This window comes from Macaca nemestrina, chromosome 4, assembly GCF_043159975.1.
Source record: "Macaca nemestrina isolate mMacNem1 chromosome 4, mMacNem.hap1, whole genome shotgun sequence".
In the NCBI taxonomy this organism is placed as follows: Eukaryota; Metazoa; Chordata; class Mammalia; order Primates; family Cercopithecidae; genus Macaca; species Macaca nemestrina.
Window position 1 is genome coordinate 120,710,579 of NC_092128.1, and position 21,834 is coordinate 120,732,412.

A 21,834-nucleotide genomic window follows, 5' to 3' on the forward strand; every position below is an offset into this window, starting at 1 on the left:
GATGCAAAGAACAAACAAAAGGCTAGCTTGTTTTTCCTTTAGAGTTAGGCTTTGTATTTATTACAATATAATTTCCACATTCTTTGTGTACATTTATATCTGAAATACAATTCTCTGTTTGTATATCATTGAATATTTTCACTTAATTTTTAATTTTTTTTAATTGACACAAAATAGTTGTGTACATAGACACAAAATCATTGGGTGCATAGTGATGTTGTGATACATACAATGTATAGTAATCAGATCAGGTAAATCAGCGTATTCATCATCTCAAACATTTATCGTTTCTTTGTGTTGGGAACATTCAACATCTTCCATCTAACTATTTGAAACTATATATTATTGTTGACTACAGTCATCCTGCAATGGTGTAGAACACTAGAACTTATTCCTCCTACCTAGCTGTAATTTTGTTTCCTTCAACAAATCTCTCCCTATCTTCCCCTCCCCCAACCTTTCCAGTCTCTATTAGCCTCTGTCCTGCTTTTCACTTTGATGACAGCAGCATTTGTTAGTTTCCACATGTGAGTGGGAACATGTGGCATTTTAACTTTTAGAATGTGGTGTGCAGGCACTTCATGGTACAGTTGGTAAAAGTGAAAATGTGTCCAAAAGCTTGTGATTATCTATGTAAACAAAAATGGTATAAATCCAAATATCAATTTTGCGTTGAAGAACTTACCTTAGAGGTACATTCTCACAAGTGCACAAAGCATTTAAACATTTGTTCACTGCAGCATTGTTATCAGTATTTTAAAACTATGGTACATCCATGTACTTCCACATACAGCTCTTAAAAATAAGGAGGATATGAATGAACTAGTTTGAAAAGAAGTTCAAATACATGTGAAAGTGAGAAAAGCATGGTTCTGGATAGCATGCAAAGTATGATCTCGTTCTTTAAAAAGAAAATAAATTACATACACATACACATTTTCTATATGCTTGGCCATAACGTTTAGGAAAATTCTAGAGTGATATTTATTAACCTGGACTTCCTCTTGGAAGATTGATGGTAGAAGGAAGGGGATGAGTTAGGGAAGAGGAGGAGAAGAAGGAAAACTTTGCTTTTCATCTTCTACCTTTTAGCATTATTTGAATTTATTTTCCTTAAGCATATACTTTGTTTCTTAAACAAAAAAGCACAACAGCAAAAAACTAGTTAAATGGGAAAAAAAGCAGTTTAGCTCTTTATAGCCTCTCATTTGGCTTCGCCAGCCTCTCACTGCAGCCTAGGAAAGCTGGTCTGGGAAACACTGGTAGATGAGGACTGTGATCCTCACTCATGGAAGAGGATCTCATTCACTGGGTTTGCTGACTGTGACTAGAAGTGATTAGAGTGTCAAGAAACCCAAGCATGTTAAAAATTTCCAGAGGCCAAAAAGATGCTTTCATTGTTCTGCTCTTTTTCTTTTCCTTGTCGCTTTCACTTTGGGTAACTTCTAAATTGGTATTTTGCATGGTGCATTTAAAGAAAATGAGACCCCTTTGGCCAATGCAGGGGTCTACACTCTGATATTCTAGAGTCAAAGCTGAATGCTGACACCTAGGGATTCATCTCTAGAATATTTCTATAAGGAATAGCCACTCAGTATTCTGATCTCATATCTTAGTAACAAAACTAACAAAAGCCTGATTCTCCTCTGGTAGTTTTCTTGTCTTTACCATTATACAAAATAAGTAATTTGTTCTGCACCCTAACCGTTCAAAGGATAGGGTAGCTGGGGGCGGGGACAAGAATGGAGACCTTATTACATAAGACTTCCTGAAAAAGGAAACTCTGTTTTTGTTTGAAATGATTTGGTCTGAAATTTAGTTTGTGTACGCTTACCAAAGGGATTCCTATTTCTAAAACACTCATAGTACTTTTGATTTCTGTTAACCTTTGAGCACTCTACATAGTGATGAGAGCACTTAAAGTGTCATGTCACTTTTAGTAAAGAATCAAAGAATATTTTTTCTACTTCTTGGAGTTTGATCTCTGCTTCTCCAGTTAAAACCAGTATTTGTTTTTTTTCATTTCTAAAGTTGGAAGAAATAACACTTAGTTATGGCTAAGGATGTACATTTAACCAAATAGGAGTTGACATTCTTGACAAGAAATCTTATCAAGATTATGTTATAGATTATAAGAAATCTTATCAAGAATATGTTCCTAAATCATCCTCTTTTCTCATAAAATATTCATGTATCAGCAATTTCATTGGATTCAACCTAATGTATGTGAAATGCTTGATAAACAGATAAATACTTAACATGTGTCTTTTTTCAAAGCACTGGGTTCTTTGTTCCTTGAGATGTATAAATGTGGGCTATGCCCTGGTTTACAGTGTCTCACAGATGTGTAGTAGTAGACACTCCATAAGCGTTTACTGACTTGAATTCACAGAGTATTGAGAAAATGCTATTGATGGACTTGGAGGAGAGCATATCTAAAGCAAGCTACCCTTTCCTTTAAGGCACATCTCACTAATTCTTTGGGTAAAGCATATTTTTTCTTTCTTTTGTGTTTTTGGCAGTCTTTCCAAAATACGTGTTATACCTATGCATTATTTTTTGGTTTGGTTTCTAAAGAGTCAACCGGTAGGAAAGTAAAGGATATGGGAGTTGAGAGACGTGCATCAGCATCCCATCTCTGCCTCCCACGATGGGACCTGAGACAGTTATTTTTGCCTCCTGGACCACCATAGTATCATCTGTAACAGGAGGGACTTGAGCCAGTTATCTCTAAGGTTCCTCTGGCACCTGTGACCCTAAATATATATTGGATATTGGCTTAATGCTATTTGTAGTGTGGTTTTTTGGGGATATGGAAACCAGAAGTATACCCTTAGATGTATATAATCTGCTTACATAAAGAAGGTTTGTATATATTGCAGTGTAAATGGGAATATTTTATCAAGTTAAGCATAGTAAATCACATTGATTAAATGCTTTGTATTTACCAAACATTACCTGAAGTGTTTTCTCATTTCAACCTCACAAGGACCCACAGAAGAAAATACAATTATCATTTCCAACCTGCAGGGAGCTGAGACTCATGGAATTTAAGTAACTGACCAGAAGTCCAGTAGGGAGTCAGAGATGGCTCTGGGGTGGGATCCCTGCTTGGACCCTATAGTGCAAGCTTCTCCACTACTTGATAGAGTTGGGATTCTATATTTTGAGCTTGTATTTACCCAGAGAATTATGTCCTCTTGGGCAATTATATATACTAAAACCCCATGCATTTGGGAGAGGGGGGATCATAGAACTTTGTGGAGTGAATTATACTCTACTTGAGAAATTATCTGCTTACAGTTTATAAGCTAATTATACCATATCTCATCCAGTTTTCCCAGAACACTTCACATAGGTAATGCTTTATTTGAAACATAGGCCATAGGTAAGTTAAGTGTAAATGTGTAATTTAACCAGAAGTTTATTTCATTTTTCTAAGTAAGTGAATTGTATTGCATCTTCTAAATTCTTCTATTTAAACACTTGATGTCTTGCTGTCTCCATCTCTGTGTGTTTGCATGCCATTGTACATGTTCTTAGGAAAAGTGTGGGAGCTTGATGCAATATATACCTTATGTTTCTATGTACATATAGTTTACCAAATAATACCATAAGTTTACCTAGCATATTATAATCCATGCACATTATTTTTATTTTATCTTCACCGCAACTCTGTGAGATAGACCAAAATCATGTTTTTCAGCCTACTTTTTCCACTTGTGGAAGGAGTCTTAGAAAGGGGACCGGTCTTGTGTTCCCATAGGTCTTACAACTAATTGGTCAAGCCACAAAGCCAGAACTATGTCCTGGGTCAACTAACTCCTAGTCACTGTGTGTTAGTATTTGAGATGTGTTGACTTGTTTTAATCATTTTAGTGTTTTATAATATTTACATACTTTTACATTTTAAATGGTTAACTGGACAAATTTGTTTAAAATCAATGCATTAAAAATACTGTGCCTATATTGATGGGGTTCATGAAGTGATAACTTTTCATCATGGAGATCCTCAGCTATCACAGACGATGAGGGGCCCTGGGCACAGAGGCTCACGTGAGGGATGAAATTCTCAGCAGCCCGGACTCACACTTTGGGGCTTTTAGGCAAATCAGACAACCTCTTAAGAACTATCACTGAGTTCAGGCAAGGCGAGCTTGAATTAACATGGAGCCCTTGGTGGGCATGTGAATATATCTCACTTCACTACCATCCAGTTCTGACTCTTTACTCGATGCCCCTGTACATGCCAAGACTGATTTTTTATTCTCCCGTCTCCCCATGTGGTTTCTTCTGCATAGAGAGTTCCTATTGATCAGTCTGACCCATGGTATTTTAGAATTGCGATCCCTACTGTTTCATTATTCCTTTTTCTCCCCCATGTTGAAAAAAATAAATGTCCTGAGATGCAAGATCAGGGACACTGGAGCACTGACATTTAGTTCAGTGCAGGAAGTAAAGGCAGATGTAATTCTTAAGAAGCACACCTGTTATTATGAACCATCCTCAACAAATTGTAGTGGATCTTGTTCTCTCATAGATACAGCAGTTAAATTTTTTAGTAAAAGTAACTAAGAGTTATTTGGATGTATTTTAGCATGCACTGAGCAGAAAGTACGACATTTTTTCACTGGGTAAGTCCTGATTCTTTATGATCCTTCCTGGGTTCCAGGGTGCTGTGCATCTAAAGGCATCTCAGAGCATCCTGCAGTGCTCCAGCGCGATCACAGGGAAAAACTATAGGCAGAAAAGAGTCAATAAAGTTTAGTTTCTCAACGTCCCTCCCCCACCCCATAATAATGACAGCTGGTTAATCATGAGACACATGCACACCCTACACGCTCTGTACATGTTTACTCATTGGGATAGCATGTCAGGCCAGGAGGCTTCATGGTCATTTCTATGAAGGTACTTTAGCAGGTCTTCAAGGCAAGTGGCCTGGGTCCCTGCCTCCCCAAATTGCAAGGTCCCCACTTTATGTAGGGGACCGTTGTGTATATTACAGTTCTGTGTAAGATTATTTTGTTATTCTTACCCCCACCCCTCCGCTGCCAAAAAAAATAAAATAAAAATAAGAATTCCTCTGACAACCTTCCTAAAGTCCTGGAAGTTTGAGCATCATTGCTCTAGGAAGTCATCTTGTACAAAAATAAGAGTTGTCAGGTGGTTCATATACCTCCTGCATTCTCCTATTTGGAGTTTTTCTCCATTTATGAAATAACTGAAAACAGTAAGATATTTAGCAATTGTTACTTTAAAATTTTTCTATTTATAGGCCTGGTGCAGTGGCTCATGCCTGTAATCCCAGCACTTTGGGACGCCAAGGCAGGCGGATCATGAGGTCAAGAGATCGAGACCATCCTAACACGGCGAAACCCCATCTCTACTAAAAAAAAATACAAAAAATTAGCCAGGCATGGTGGCGGGCACCTGTGGTCCCAGCTACTTGGGAGTCTGAGGCAGGAGAATGGCTTGAACCCGGGAGGCGAAGCTTGCAGTGAGCCGAGATCACGCCACTGCACTCCAGCCTGGGTGACAGAGTGAGAATCCATCTAAAACAACAAAAAAAATTCTATTTATAGCAATGAAAATAGTACTGACTTAATACACATTTCCAAGGCTTTAGCATAACATGAGCACTTTCAATCAATGTCTTGCTGGCCTTTTGTTTTTCCTTGGGAAATTCTTATAATCCTGCTCCATCTTTAGCTATTAATTTTGTATTGGCTATCCAAATATACCCAATAATGCTCTTTCTGAAAATATGCCAATTGTGGTAATTACAGCTAAGCTGGAATATTAAATTGTAATGTCTGTTTTCCAGAGAATGAAATAGTATTCCCCAGAGCATAGGCTTGGTGCCTGTGCAGGTTCTATTTTAAATATTCCAGGAAGGGTTGTTTTATATACCGGGAATGATTTTACTAGTCTTGCCAGTCATCTGAAATGCTGGTGTTACTCTTGTGTAAGGTTTATTCAACAAACAAGGACATTTCACACAATACCTAGTCATGTTTTTCAGACCTTTTAATGTTTGGTTCATCATTTGCACACACTCTCAAAAATCTAGGTTTGTCTGTGTGTTCATATCACCTTGCCTGTTGCCAGCTCAGTCAGCAGGCACACGCTCCCAGGCTGTTGCTGTTTCATTAGACTTCTTCAGGACCTTCCTCTAAAATGGTCTTCCACACGTAGCTATACTGCATTAGTTCACATAATCTGTTTCTTGCATGTGGGTTGTGTCTCAACTCAAGTTTAAGTTAGATCTAGAAGGGCGGAAACTATAGGAGTTGCAGCTTCAGTGGAGAAAAGAGCCTTTCCTTCCAGTTGTGGCTTCCCAAGGAAGGTTGGATTCCTCAGAGTAGGAGTGATTCCCCATTGCTAGAGCCTCTGGCCAAATTAAATTCTAATCCAGTCAAAATAAATACAGGTATTCTGTAAAACCCGATTTCATTTTTGTAAATCTTACTTTGTATAGTGTAAGCAATTTTTGTATTTGTATGGATTATATTTTATTTTCCTATTTCAAAGAAAAGAATTTGTGTTAGCAGACTCCCTTTGCTTGCAGAGAGGGGATCATTTTCCCAGTAGGCATGGGGTTCCCTTCCATTCCCTGTCCAGTCTTCTTCTCCCCACCAAGTTAAGTCAAACTAAGCAGCTGGTAAGATATTCCCTGGCTCTTGCAAAGAAAGTGAGCAGATGACAGGATACCTGGTGTGGTATCCTCAAACACAAATTGACAAGAGGGTGTGGTGCGGCAAGCTCATTGTGGCGGTAAATTGGAACAAGCTTACAGGGGGAAAAGTTGACAAAAGATAGGAAGAACCTTAAAAATATAGATGCCTTTTACTCAGTGATAAAACATCTAGATATTTATACTGTGGTGATTATCAGGAATATGTGCAAAGATTGGCTATTAGGATGTTCGTTACAGTGTTGTTTAATAATAAAAAAAGGACAGAAAACAATATGAACTCGAAAACAGGAAAAGAACTTAAATAAATCCTAGTGTGCCCATTATAAATGAAATTATGGAAATATGTCCCTGAGTATGGAAATATGTACATGAGAATGTCTAAAACCTAGTTCATTTTGAAAAACAAAATGATGTCACCTCATATTATTTATAGTATATAAGATGATTTTTAAAGTGGCAGTGTCTGGGATTATAGGTGATTGTATTTCTTCCCTTTTGCACATCTGTGTTCTCTCATTTGTCTTGTGTGGGGAGAAGTGACTTTTCATATAAAAAGAAAAAGGTATATGCATCCCAGCAGAGAAGCACTGGCTCTACCCAATACCTGCCTCCTCATGCCACTCTCTCAAGCCAAGCCAGGGGGAAGCCCAGGCACCTTGACCATGACCGCCCGAGACTCACGCTTCTTCTTTCTCTTCAGGGAAGGAAAGCCCCCCAGTAAGCGATACTCCAGATGAGGGCGATGAGCCCATGCCGATCCCCGAGGACCTCTCCACCACCTCGGGAGGACAGCAAAGCTCCAAGAGTGACAGAGTTGTGGGTAAGTGGGTCACCAGCGGCCTCTGTGCCTGTGAAACCTTTGTCTCTTTGTATTTTTCCAAGACAGTGATGAAGGGATACGAGTAATTTTATCCATTGTGTTCCCTCAACTGGCATATAAGAAACATGGCACAGAGATTGGCTGGATGGGGGTCCTCTGGTGTGTGGGAGGATGGACACTCACAGGCCAGCATGGCCATGAGAGCCACACACCCCGCAAAATGTCCAAGTTGAGGAGCAATCCTGCCCAGGGAGGCGTCTCTGTCTCTGTCCTCTGTCCTCACTGCACTTGCAGGAATATCAAATGTTATGGATTGTAGATCGTGAAAATGACACACTTATGTGTTTTGGCAACAGTGCTCTTCAGTGTTTGGGGTTAGAAGAAGCCACATCTGGCCATTTTATGTTATCCCTCTAATCTCTAGTTCTTAAAATTCAGATTTAACTAAAAACAGAAAGTTTCATAAATGGTAATTTTTAAATGTTATAAAAAAAAATCTAAGCACACATTTACATACCTTTTCCATAAAAAAGTACATATGGAACCATCTGCAACTCCACTGGTCAACTTACACATGTGACAGTTTGTGTTTGGAAAACGTCACCCACCTTCTTTATTTCAAGAAACCAATGACTGAGAGAAGTTCAGTGAATTAACCAAGGTCAAATGACACAGTCAGAATTGAACTGAATTTCTGACTCAAAGACTAGTTCTTGCTCCATTATACCATGTTCTCATGAGCTATTGAGTCAACGGTTCCCTGGAATACTTGCTTTCTCCTTTAAAAAGAGAAAGAGCTGTGATACTGAAAGCCACCTATTGGCATAAAAGAATATCATGAAGGACATACAGGTAAAATGAGGTAGACTGGATCAGTGTGGGTCAGCTGCATAAGCCCCCATAGCCAAGGAGGGAACATGTATTTAAAATTCTCAGGCTTATGAGAATCGCCTCAACTGTCTGTCTATAGGACATCCTAATGCAATAATGGAAAATGTGATAACTGAGAATTTTATCTACATGTATAGAAAACATATTTTGTATGCTTTTTATGTGTCTTAGAAACCAAGTGGACTAGGTATAATGGTTCTTTTTTCTTTTAACTCAGCAGCACAGTTAATGGCATAAACAGATAAAGATGGTGGCTAAAGCCATTTGGTGTAGATGAATCCAGAAAGCAAGTATATTTATGAATTATTTTACGCTATTGGAAAATGGCTACTATATGAAAGTAGAGGGGAAGAGAAATGAACTTGTGGATTATCTGCTCTATTCTACCGAAGAAAGATACATATATCATTTCAGGCTTTTCCAAAGTTGGGATGCAAATGATCATGTTTCATTTTAATTTATGTATTTATTTTTGAGATTGTCTTCTATGTATTGCAAGTGATACTGGTTTTACCATACACTGTGCCACTACAAGGGTTCCTTTCAAAACACATTTATGTAAATTAAAAAAATCAGTTTAAATAAAAACATTAAGTCAATAGTAACACATAGATATGAGAAAAGTTTGCAAAAGTGGCACAGGAATAGTCATTGGGTGGTGATGTTCCCGGATTTTTTTTAGTCCCTGAAGCACCCAGTGCCAAGGGTACTGTTCTCCCTGATTAACACAGGAGCAAACAGATGCTCACACCCTGCCCAAGAACACAGAGAGGCTCAGGGACTGAACCAGAAGAAATGATCCATTAACCATGTAAATGAATAGAGAGCCTGGATGTCAGAGTGAGGAGGCTGGCTCGGGTCACTGTGGAGAGAGAGATGGGCTCTCCCTGGAATCCCTGCAACTGCCCTTAAAGGCTGTGAGCCATCGTGGCTGGGGCACCCTTAGAGAACTGAAAGTCAGGCCGATTCCTGGAGAGTGAAGAATAGCACACATGCCTTCAAAACAGTGTCAGTATCCTGTCCCTTATGGACGTCATATTGTTAGTGGGTTTTCCTGGGTGGGAGACCACCCAACATGTGGTTGGCATTACTGATGGGTTCCCAGAGCTGTGTCTCTTGGTTCAAAGTCCTGCCCTCGGTCCCAGCTGCCCCCAGCACAGGCGTCACCTTGGAGTCAGGGGCAGGTTTGTCCTTGCCCGTGGGTCCTGGCCTTGCCCTTTGTCATGTTTGACATGATTTTCAGTCTACCTTTCCTTCAGGATGAAGTTTAGAAAATATGATTTCAGAATTGTGAAATTTAAAAACCCTAGAAAACATCTTTGCTCAGCTTGTAAATAGCAGTTGATGCAGCCCTGTGGACAGGCGGGGACAGCGTGTGACGTGGGCACTGAGATGATTTGGGAGATGAATGCTCCTCAGTGGGGCTAGAGGCCACAGGAGTGATGGGTTACTGTAAAGAAAGCAAAAAAGATGCAAAAGCCCACATGACAAACCGGGCACCACACAAAGGAGAGGCTTGAGAAGAGGAAGTGAGGGAGGGAGAGGATCCCACAAGACCGAAGTGCCCAAGAAGACATGGAGGGAAGAGAGGGCTCTTCACATAGGTGAGTTTAGAGACCACCCTCGATGGTTCTGGAAGGAAACCAGCCGGCTTTCATATGTGGTGACAAGCTGTTCATTAATTTGTAGTGTATAGCATTAAATAAATGAAGTATGTAGAGAACATTAGGAAACAATATAAAAAGGTGGGGGAATTCGTGGATAAAGGAAATAAACTGGGTGCCATATTTCATCACATTATTCCATGGGAATAAGTCATCAGTGTAAAGGACTGTAAAGAGCGCACAGCAGGAAATGAGAAGACAGCCCTCCCCGGGACAGAAGTAGTGGGGCCGGCAGGAGGAAGTGGAGTTGCTGAAATGCAGGGTGAGCAGCAGAGGTGGAGAGTGCCCTGTGGGTAAGGCACACCTCAGAAGGGACAGGTCCAAGCTCCCTCCTCCCTGGCCTGGAGCTTCTGGCAAAGCTTTTTCTCTCTGAGCCTCAGTTTCCTCCTTGGAAGGTGGCAGTAGCAACTGAACCTGCATCACAGAATGGCCTTGAGGGTTAGATGGAACATATATAGACATACTTTGTTGAAGACAGAGTAGCAAAGACACAAAGTAAAAAGGACAGATAAAGGAAATTCAACTTGTGCAAAATAGAAATTTCAAAGATTTACAAGAAGGGTAAAGGAAGTTATCGTAGCTTCAGTTGCGAAAAGGGAGAGAACAGATGACCCGCACCAAGGATAGAAGAGGTATTTCTTACTTAAAAAAGAAAAGTCGTCCAAAGAATAAGCAAACTGAAAACAGCCAGAAGAGAAAAGAGGAATTTGTTAGAATAGGGCAAGACTAAAGGACAGAGTAAGGGTGCTGGCCGCCACCTGACTCAAGTCCAAGTCGAGCTGTCACTGTTGAAATTTCAAGAAGAAAAGGTGAGAGGCTAAAAGATGCAAAAAAAAAAAAAAAAAAAAAGGTGGGAAATGATTTGCTAATAATAGATTACACGGGTGTCTGCTTTAGAAAGTGACAAGGAACACTTTTGGAAAGCTGTGAGCTGTTATGACCACTGGCATCCTTCAGTGTTAGGCAAATCTATTCTCAACAAGGATAACAGACCATATTAATAAACAAATTGCTGGGAATGGTAGAAATCAGTCCCCTATGATGAGGGTGCGAGGTTATACTGATTGGTGAGTCACTCCCAGAATAAATAAGTAATGGTTTCACATCTCATTGCTTCATTCAGTGTGGAAGGAACATTCTAGGTTTGTGTGTAAGTTTAGGGAGAAGGAGACAGAGCCAGAGGGCACAGCAGCCCTGCAGCCCTCAGTTGGCCTCCATTTTCTTCCAGGTCTGAAGAAAATGGAACAAAGGATTTAAAGTGCTGCTTGAAGAATTTAAGTTAGACTTAAAGGAGAGATGTGGTCTTTACTCTCCTTTTGGTAAGGAGAGGTTTAGTCATCAGAATGGTCTATTTAATGAGACTCTAGCTTCTGAAGTGGTCTTTTTAAAAACTAGAGAACTCTCACCTCTCTGAAGTGGTTGTGTATGAAACTGTTTAAAGCTGAGGATGCACTCAGTGACCTCTTCAGGCAACCCCAGATTTACTCAGTCAGCCATGCTACACATGCTAGAGAAGTAAAAAAAATGAATTAAGACTTGTTCTGAAAACTCTTGAGCAGGGACTCTTAAAAGTTTTTCATTTAGGAATTATGTCAGGGTTGGGGTCTGGAGAGCAGGTAAGTGTTTTGTGTGAGAAAAGTAAAAGTTTAGTTATTTTCTTCCCTTATTCAGTAATACTTGCATTTTTTTCCTCCTTCTTTATACATACATATTTGCCAGTTACTGACTTCTCTCTTGTACACATTTCCGTGTCCTAAATTAACCAAGGGTTCTCAGCTGCTAGGATTCTATTGACAAGCACAGAGGTCTGGAGGTGTCAGTAAGGGCATTCCTCCCTCATGAATTCAGGAAGCAGGGGAGGCATTTGGGTGGGCAGAACAGAGGAGCAAAAAACCAGAGGACAGAGAAGAAAGATTCCAGGCTAGAAAATGGGATGGCCACCCCTGAGAAAGCAGACAGGCAAATTTAGGGCTTAGAGTAGAATTGAAGAAAAAACCCAGGGCAGAGGCACAGGAATGCTATAGGACTGAATTGGGACCATGATTGATGTAAGCGACCGGAGATGGGTTAGTTGAATCTGTGGAAGGCTGAAGGATTGAGGCCCATATGGGCCTGGAACAAGGCTTACTGAATGACTTGCTACCTGGCTTGATAATCGGGACAACCTCAGGCAGTAGTTATTCAGGCGGGAGGACCCATGAGTTTGAATATAGGGAGATAAGGTGTATTTCTATATGCCCTGGTACATTCCAGAATGTGCTTCTTTGGCTCTGTGCACTGGAGCAGCCAACTCCAGGAGTTGTGAGGAGATTGCCATGGTTTCATGAGTGGTTTATTTCAGCCTGCATCTCACAGTGTGGTGTTCAGAGGCATAGGATCTAGGCTCCCTGGCAGCACGGAGAGATAGAAACTGAATCAGCACAACTTAGGTACTTCACGTTGAATAGTTTGGAGAGGATTTGATTTACCCTCGCATAATTGAAAAAAAAAAAAAAGTAGAAAAAAAAAATCTAGGTATTTTCCCTCTGGACTTCAGAACAAATGATTGAGTGTGTAAAAGCATAAATATTCTTTTTTATTCATTCAATTGAAGTAAAAATTTCTTTACTCAGCCATGAGTTCTAGGACTGCAGTGGGAATTGTAAGAGGATTACCATATTTTTAATCAGCTATTCTGGTGCCAAATCTCCCCTTCATCTTAGAGTTTCAGGCAGAAGACCAGCACGGTACTGGGGAGGTAGACAAATGGTAGTAACAGTCCTGTACAGCCTGGGAAGGAAGGAGTGGTGCTGAGGACAGCTTTCACCATGGAAAGAAAGCAGCCGCTCTGGTCTAATTGGAGATTGGGCAGCAGGCTTTTGAGCACGGATGCGGAGCCTGCTTATCTAATCAGCAGCTAGAGGAAGTTGTTTTTATCTGCGGAATGCATCTCTTCTGAACCGATAAACCCCATTTTAGCTGGGGAGAAATATTATCTAGCAGCATCTGAGCATTAGCTGCAGCTGAGCTCAAGCATGTTCAAATGTGAGAGAAGTCTCAAGCCGAGAACTGTTTGCCGAACTTCAAGTGACTGGAGTATTGGTTTCAAGTTTTCTTTTTTTTTTCTTCTTTGAGGAATAACTGAAAGCATATTATTTGGATTCTTATTCACCTTGCTTTTTTAGTTCCTTGCCCCCTTCATAGTTGAATTATTATTCAGTGGTCCATGGAGCAAATTTTGAAAATTCTGTGTTACTCGTCTTGCAATTTCCTACCACTATCTTGGAATCCCTCGTGAAGACAGCAAGTATTGTCAGCACAAACATGTCCAAACCCAGATGATCCCAGTTGGAAAGCCTCCCCTTTTCCAAATTTCCCAAACATGAGATATAGCATTACAAAATGATCTGCCCACCTCTAAGCTTTTCCATGTTTGATAAGAGAGGCCATGATGTAACAGGTTCATTGCTTCGCATTTCAAAGTCAATTTTAATGTACAGTCTTCCAGATTGCCTTTTGGGTAGGATTTTTATGTCTGCTAATTTGTCAAGTAGTTCAAAATGTTTAGGGATCATGACAGAACTTCATGACAGTTTTGATTTTAGATTAAAGTAAGTGACTTTTGTGCTATATCAGATACCAGCTTGTACTAGGTTTTGGAATAGACCGGTGAGATCAGGCAGCAGAAGTTTAATAACTTTCCTTGGAAAACTGAAATTGATGTGTGTGTGTTTGTGTATATGTGCATGTGGTATATGTGTTGTGTGTGTGCAGGTGTCTGTATATATGTGGGGGGTATATGTGGTGTGTGATGTATATATATGTATGTGTGGCATGTGTATGTTTGCATCTGTGTACATGTAGTATGTTTAGGTATGTAGTCGTGTGTGGTATATGTGACACATGTTTGTGTGTACATGTATGTGTGTGGTGTGTGTATATGTATGTGGAGTGTATGTGTGTATGCTGTGTATATATATATGGGGTGTGTATGTGTGTGGTGTGTATATGAATGGGATGTGTAGTGTATGTGTGTGCTGTGTATATGTGTATGGGATGTGTAGTGTGTATATGTGTGTGAGATGTGTAGTGTGTGTGTGGTCTGTGTATGTGTATGGAATGTGTGGTGTGTATATGTGTGTGAGATGTGTAGTGTGTGTGTGGTCTGTATATGTGTATGGGATGTGTGGTGTGTATATGTGTGTGAGATGTGTAGTATGTGTGTGTGGTCTGTATATGTGTATGGGATGTGTAGTGTGTAGTGTGTATATGTGTATGGGATGTGTGGTGTGTAGTGTGTATATGTGTATGGGATATGTGGTATGTATGTATTGTGTGTGCATGTGATGTGTATATGTGTATGGGATGCATCGTGTGTGGTGTATATGTGTGTATGAGACGTGTTGTGTATATGGGGGGTGTGTGTATGGGATGTGTAATGTGTGGTGTGTGTGTGTATGGGATGTGCAGTGTATGGTGTATATATGTGTATGGGATATATGGTGTGTATGTGTAGTGTTTGTGCGTGTAATGTGTGTATGTGTGCAAGATGTGTGGGCTGTGGTGTATATGTGTGTACTGGATGTGTGGTGTGTATGTGTGGTGTGTGTGGTGTGCATGTGTGCATGGGATGTGTGGTGTGTATGGGATATATGGTAGGTGGTGTGTATATGTTTATGGGATGTGTGGTGCGTATGTATGGTGTGTACGTGTATAGGATATACAGTATGTATGGGATGTATGGTGTGTATGTGTGTGAGGTGCGTGGTGTGTATGTGTGTATGGAATGTGTGGTGTGTGTGGGATGTGTGGTATGTATGTGTGTTGTATGTGTATGGGATGTGTGGTGTGTATGTGTGGGGTGTGTGGTGTGTGGTGTGTATGTGTGGGGTGTGTGGTGTGTATGTGTGTATGGGATGTGTGGTGTGTATGTGTGTATGGGATGTGTAGTGTGTGGTGTGTATGTGTGTATGGGATGTGTGGTGTGTGGTGTGTATGTGTGTATGGGATGTGTAGTGTGTGGTGTGTATGTGTGTATGGGTTGTGTGGTGTGTGGTGTGTATATGTTTATGGGATGTGTGGTGTGTATGTGTGTATGGGATGTGTGGTGTGTCTGTGGTGTATGTGTGCACATGCGTGTGGCAGCTGAGCCACTGGGGTGTTTGCTGTGCCTGGGAGCAGGCCATGTGGATAGGTAGGCCTGGCTCTGTTGATTCCTAGCTGTTAGGCCCTGGCAGGTGGCTCTGCTGTTACTGCATTGTGAGGTGAGGGCACCCCCCGACCTGATCCTGGCTGTCATGTCTGTGAAGCCTGACCCAGGGGGACACAGCATAGACGGCTGTCCAGGGCAGCTGCACTGACATCATCATCGTCTGCATTTTGGCATGCTCCATATCAGACATTCCTGTTAGGCAGGTGGCTTTAGGGGAGAAGCACTGACACACTGACCCCGACAAAAAGCTTATAATTCCTCAGTGATAAAACACAGGATGCAGCCTGTGGCCAGTCTGGTGAGGCTGGGTCCTGGAGAAGACTCAGTTGGCAAATGCCATGTGGTTCCCACAGCTGGAAGCACTGGGAGAGGAGGAGCCCTGCCTGGCCCCGGCGTGGGCGATGGGGGGTGCAGGAGGAGGGGACGAGTCATTTTGCCACAGGCGCACATGTGCTGGTGAAGAGGTGTGCGTGGGGACCACGGGTCATGCCTCGGCTGTCCCCTTCTTTAGGAAGGGGTGGAGGTGGCAGGAGTGGGGCGGGTGCAGGCTCAGAGGCACACGAGGCCCACACTCACTCTGAGGCTGAGGAATAAATGGTGCGGTGCTGGGAAGGGAACCGTCAAACGCGCTGACCTGAGAATAGCCCTTCAGGTGACCTGTCAGATAGCTCACCCTTGGGACAGGCAGCGGCGAGAGGCCCGGAGGCCTTTGGTGCAGGAGGGGAAGAAGGGCAGGGAGGGGTGTCTCAGCAGCCCCGTGGTGTTCGCCCCTTTGAGGCGGCTCCATCCGTTGGTGCTGTGTCCATCTCAGTAACTGGGGCCATGGTGATTCTGCAGAACGCAATGGGAACTGTACCCAGAGTAGGGGTTAGCGTGAGACCCAGGGATGGTGCCTAGCTACGGAACTGTCCGGAAGGTAGGGATGTAAGCCATAGGACAAGTTCCATCTGTGGGACACGATCAGCTCAGGAGGGACAACCAACGAAGCAGCAGGACCACAGGGGCCCTGGGGAGTAAATACCTTTAATTGTCTAAGAGAGGAGCAAAGGAGGAGACAGAGAGTGAGTTGTGTGATTCGAGTAAAATTTGTAGAAAGAAACATGGCAGGAAAGCCCGGGACAGCGATTTTAGCAAAGGCAAGAGGAGTTGCTGGGGGCAGGATAGTGCCCGAGAAAGAGGTGTCTAGGGGTTGGCGGTGGGTTTCCCACAAACAGCTGAGTAGGGTTGGGGCAGAAACCAACCATGTAAGAGGGACCGGGAGCGGCACAGGAGAGGAGGCGGCAGCTGTGGGCTGGCAGGCGTTAGGAACCAAGGGAAGAAGACAAGGAGCTGGTTGGGGTTGGGGGTTGCAGGACTAGAGGATGGTATTTACAGGGTAGTCTTTTTAGGAGAATGTTTCAATGTGATTGAAGGCCAGTAAGTGGCAGCTAGCAGAGAAGAAAGGATTAAAATCTAACCAGCAGCCCCAGGGTAGGCCAGCGTGGGTCACCTATGAGCTGGGCCTGGGTCTGTACTATCCCCTAGGTTTCCTCTTGGCGCTCTCCTCCCTTCCCTCAGGGCTCTGTGCAGAGGTCCCCACACAGAGAGGTCTTCCTGGACACATGCCCTCAGACAGCGTTCTCAGCGCTGTTGCTCCTTGCCCTGCCTTATAGCAGCAGTGTCACCACTCGTAGATGAAGAACTCAGCTCTGATTTGCTCCCTACGCGATCCCCAGTACCTGGGCATCCCCACCCTGGAGTAGGTTGGTGTCCGACACATGGGTATTGAATGAATGAATGCAATGTGTCACTGCTTTCTCAAAGATGAGGGTAAATGGAGCATGTAGGACAGTAGAGAGAACTTTCAAAGTGAGAGGAGGGAATTTGAGGCTGCATCTGATGTTCATCTTATTTGAGGACACTGTTTCTCAGTGGCCCAATGATATTTGGGGTAGGGGGCACTTCTTTGGGTGAGACTGTCCCTCCCATTGCAGGATATTTAGCCACCCACATCACAAGTGGTACCATGGTGATTGTGACACCCAAAATGTCTCCACATTTCTCAGGTGAGGACCCTGCTGGAAAAGCCACCAGTTAGCCCGGACACATTCATTCTCACTTCCTACAGTACTTCCCACTCATAAGAGCTTTGAAAATTCAGAGGGACAATCTTTGGCAGATTTGTTAAGGTTTTTTAATATAGACAGTAATGTTCCAGAATCTGACATGTGAATTAAAAAAAAAAAAAATCTGTAGAGAAATTGGACCAGAAAAGGTTGAAAAATGCCAAACCTTGCATTTTCAACCATGCTTACAGTGGTGACTATGTGTCTTCAAAGGTGCAGAGTAACTATGGAAAGTTGCTTATTTTTATGAACAAAAACCAAGGTTAATCTTCATTTTATTTTGATGCCTTAAATTCAAGATCACATTGAACCTAATTGTTTCAATAAATAGAACCAACTTCTAGAAAATAAAGAGATTCTTAGATTAAAACTGCTGTCAGAGGAGATAGATAACATTTTCTGTTGCCGGGTTTTCGGTCCCAGTTTTATTTTCTGCTTTGTTCCATCTGTGTTGAAAGAATAGTTAGCTCTGTGTATAAAACAACCAACTGACATTTCGTTAACTTTCCTTCTACATGGGGTTTCAGAAAGAAATGGGAAAAAAAAGGGGGCGGGGGGTTGAGCTGTGGTTGCCAGTTGCCACCTGTCCCCCTATCTGGTTAGGGCATTTTCTGATTTGGGAAGTGTAAATATAACCCAGAAAAAACAGCTTCCCCTCCTTTTATGCAAAAGTAGAAAGGCTTAAACAGAGTGCAGCCTTGACATTGCCCCGAAAAGTTTCCACAGAACCCGTTAGACTAAATGAAAGCCCTTGCTCCGGGGGAGTGTGCCACGCCAGGAAGCTGCCCTACCAAGCCCTCTCTTGCTGGCAAGGCAGGGCTGGGCCTGGGCTACTGTCTCCCACCAGATAAGCCCAGCTTTCTTCAAGGCCCTAACAGGAACCTACATTTCACAAATTACCGCAGACATGCTCACAATTTTAAACTCTGCCTGTTAGGATCAGTGAGCTAACAGAAACTTATAGGGAACTCAGAAAGCGTGCTCCGTTGAGCAGTGAGCCGTCGAGAATCAGCCAACTGCTCGTATGCAGAAAATCTGTCATGCTGTTGGTAAACTTTTGGTAGCTTGAAGTCTACCATGGTTGGAAGTATTTACACCACAGAAATCGGTGAATGCTGCAAATCAGGGCTTTTTCTTTTTGAGAGCCGGTTTATCTGTGCACAACTGGCTTAAATACACTTTTAACGTCCTGACAGCTGAAATTTGACAGTGAAATTTGAAAGGAGGAATTCTTTTGGGGTAGGGGTGTGTGTGTGTGTGTTTGTGTGTGTGTTGTGGAGGAGAAGCTAGGAAAGGGTGAATCTATTGGGGAAGACTGTGGGGTATATATAATTTATCCAACAAAAGAATTGATTCCAAATGACTCTTTGCTGTTGACGTCACAAACTGGAAATGTTGAAGCAACTAGACTCTCCATATTCTAAACAAAACACATCTTTAGCATTTAGTTTGGTTGCTGGGGGAGTATGATTAGAAAAGGATTTGGCCGGGCGTGGTGGTTTACACCGTAATCCCAGCACTTTGGGAGGCCGAGGTAGACAGATCATGAGGTCAGGAGTTTGAGACCAGCCTGGCCAATGTGGTGAAACCCCATCTCTACTAAAATACAAAAAAAAAAAAAAAAAAACCCAGCTGGGTGTGGTGGTGTGTGCTTGTAGTCCCAGCTACTCGGGAGGCTGAGGCAGAACAATTGCTTGAATTTGGGAGGCGGGGGTTGCAGTGAGCCAAGATTGTGCCACTGCACTCCAGCCTGGGTGACAGAGTGAGACTCTGTCTCAAAAAAAAAAAAGAAAGAAAGAAAGAAAGGAAGGAAGTAAAGGATTCTGTGTCTTATTTATGGGATATTATTATTGCTATTGCTGTTATTTGGGGCTGAATGATTTTTATTTGGGGCTGAATGATTTTTAAATGTAAAGCAAGATGTCTAAATTACATTAATATGTTACTAAATTACCATGATTTTTCCAGAAAGATATTACCCCATGCAATATTCTTTAATTCCTGTGATTAACTTGGTCTTCTGCAAAGACATTTCTGTTGACTTCCTTAGATTAAGTGGCCCCGAGATGGGTTTGCAGGTCCAGGAAGTGGCCTGTGCAGTTCTCCCTGTGCCTGCAGGGGTGGCTTCTTGAGGATACTTTCTCAGTAAGGGCTTAGCAATATGCGCATGTCTAAGGAGTCTATCAGAAAACTACCTCTACTGTGGAAGGGCTGGAGATTGTATTTTTGTGCTTTGAAGCACCTGACACTTGCTGTAACTCCATTAACTGAAGAGCCGTTTGGTGCCCTAGTTTCAGGAGTGAGTTCAGCTGCGGGATCTCAGAGAGACAGGTCTAGGGTGTGTCTTCGCAAGGCCTGCTGCCAGGAGAGTACTTCCCCCACAGGGGATGTGGCTACAGGCTGTCGATTTCCACTGAAATCACCAGGCGATGATTCCGGTGAAGCCCTGAACATCCGGTGTCACTCCTCACTAGGTTGAGTGTGATCGATGGAAGGCCTCCAGCATGGCCCCTTGCTGCATGGCAGAGCCCAGTGGCAGATGTGGCTGTTCTCTTTTTCAGAGTGAAGGACTGTTACCCTAGAAGTGAAATCCTGCTGAAATGAGAAAAGGGCTGTTATTATATTTCTATAGGCAGCTATATGATCATTTTTATTACAATTCTTGGAACCTGGCAGAATTTTGACTGCTTTTGCGATATCCCTGTGCTCTCCAGTTGAACTTGGTGGCAATAAAATTAAGAATCTGCCAGTGTCCCCCAAGCATTTCTACTCTGTCCATAATGTTTAATGACAATTAACTATTACCAGGTGTAGCTATCCTTACTTAATCTTAGCGTTGCAGTGTAAGTAATCCTTAGTGACATTATTGTTCTGTAGAGAATGCTGTGATCTGAGTGAAGTGACTTTCATCCTGCGATGATAATGGAGTTGTTTTTGTCATTGTAAAGGCTGTATTTACTCACAGTTTTAAAGCATTATTGCTACTCATATATGGTCTCAACACTGATTTTTATATTTGACTTTGTAGCTGTAAGTGTAAAAATTTCTGTTAAGGGTTTATATGTGTTAGTTAATTTTTCCCATTTCAGTAACCATGTTTTATTATTGATGGAGTCTCCTAAGAATATAACCTTAAAATCTGCTTGCCCTGTGCCTGCACATGTATTTTAAATGTTGGGTATGGAGTCTTTTTTTTTTTTTTTTTTTTTTTGAGGGGGAGTTTCACTCTGCAGCCCAGGCTGGAGTGCAGTGGTGCGATCTTGGCTCACTGCAGCCTCCGCCTCCTGGATTTAAGTGATTCTCCTGTCCCAGCCTCCCAAGCAGCTGGGATTACAGGCGCCTGCCAACATGCCCAGCTGATTTTTTGTGTTTTTAGTAGAGATGGGGTTTCACCATGTTGACCAGACTGGTCTCGAACTCCTGACTTCAAGTGATCCACCTGCCTCAGCCTCCCAAAGTGCTGGGATTACAGGCGTGAGCCACCGTGCCCGGCCAGTATGGAGTCTTTCTAATCAGGACATAGGCAGACAGTCCCAGCCCAGCTTTATGCCTGATGAGATGCAACAACCTTGAACAGTAATTGTTTGAAAGGCAGAGGTTTTACAGATGGATGATAACTAGCATCTGTGGAACATTATTTGTGAAATATAGGAATCAGAAATTCCAGCATAGCACTGTCCAAGGGGAACATAATTTGACCTGCATATTTACTTATCCATTTTTAGTAGCCGCATTAAAAAGGAAGAATGATACAGGTGAAATTAATTTGAATATTTTCTTAATTCAGTATACTTAAATACTATTTAAATATGTACTCAATATAAGCAATTGTTAATGAAATATTTTACTCTTTTTGAACTATGTCTTTGAAACCCCGTGTGTGTGTGTTTTTTTTTATCCTTACCACACATTTCAATTTGGGTTGGTCACATTTCAAGTGCTCAGGAGTCACTTGGGGCTAGGGGTTACCTATTGGACAGGCAGGCAGAACTTGAAAGCTCCAGAGAACTGTGTGTCATTATACTGTGGAAAAAATAAAAATACAAATAAAAACCTTTTTAGATTAACCCTTGTTGAATGTTAGCCAAAGACTAGTCATTTATCAACTCTCTAAAAGGAGTTTTTAAATCAATTTGCTTTTCAAAACATTTTCTCAGTGTTCAATCACAAATATATGTGAACATCTGCTCTTTAAGTCTTTCATTTTTTGCTCACATTTTACTTAAAGAAAATCTAGGTTCAGTCCAATTATAACATCAATTGGGTTTATTTTATGTAGCTGTGTTTTAAGTATAGGTCTTGTAGACATTTTGGTTAAGTACAAAGTAACAAGAATACAGCAACATGTAAACATGTCAAACAAATCAGTTTTTCAAAGCTAAGTAGCTGAATTAAATGTTTTTTGTCTTCATGCCTTCATTGTATTCCCGTGTACTCTATGGTAACTTTTTTAAGTTGGGAAGTCC

The 21,834-nt window shown here is 41.9% G+C and overlaps 1 protein-coding gene across 15 annotated transcripts in view; it reads left to right on the forward strand.

The window, feature by feature from the left end:
• The window catches only part of LOC105492372 (IKAROS family zinc finger 1), a 102,875-nt gene that overhangs the window by 16,871 nt on the left and 64,170 nt on the right, over positions 1 to 21,834 (forward strand). For all 15 annotated transcript variants that reach the window (XM_011759425.3, XM_011759424.3, XM_011759407.3 and 12 more), the window contains one exon: positions 7,398 to 7,517. In XM_011759425.3, coding sequence (XP_011757727.1) covers positions 7,398 to 7,517 — 120 coding nt within the window. The remainder of the gene's footprint in view (positions 1 to 7,397; positions 7,518 to 21,834) is intronic.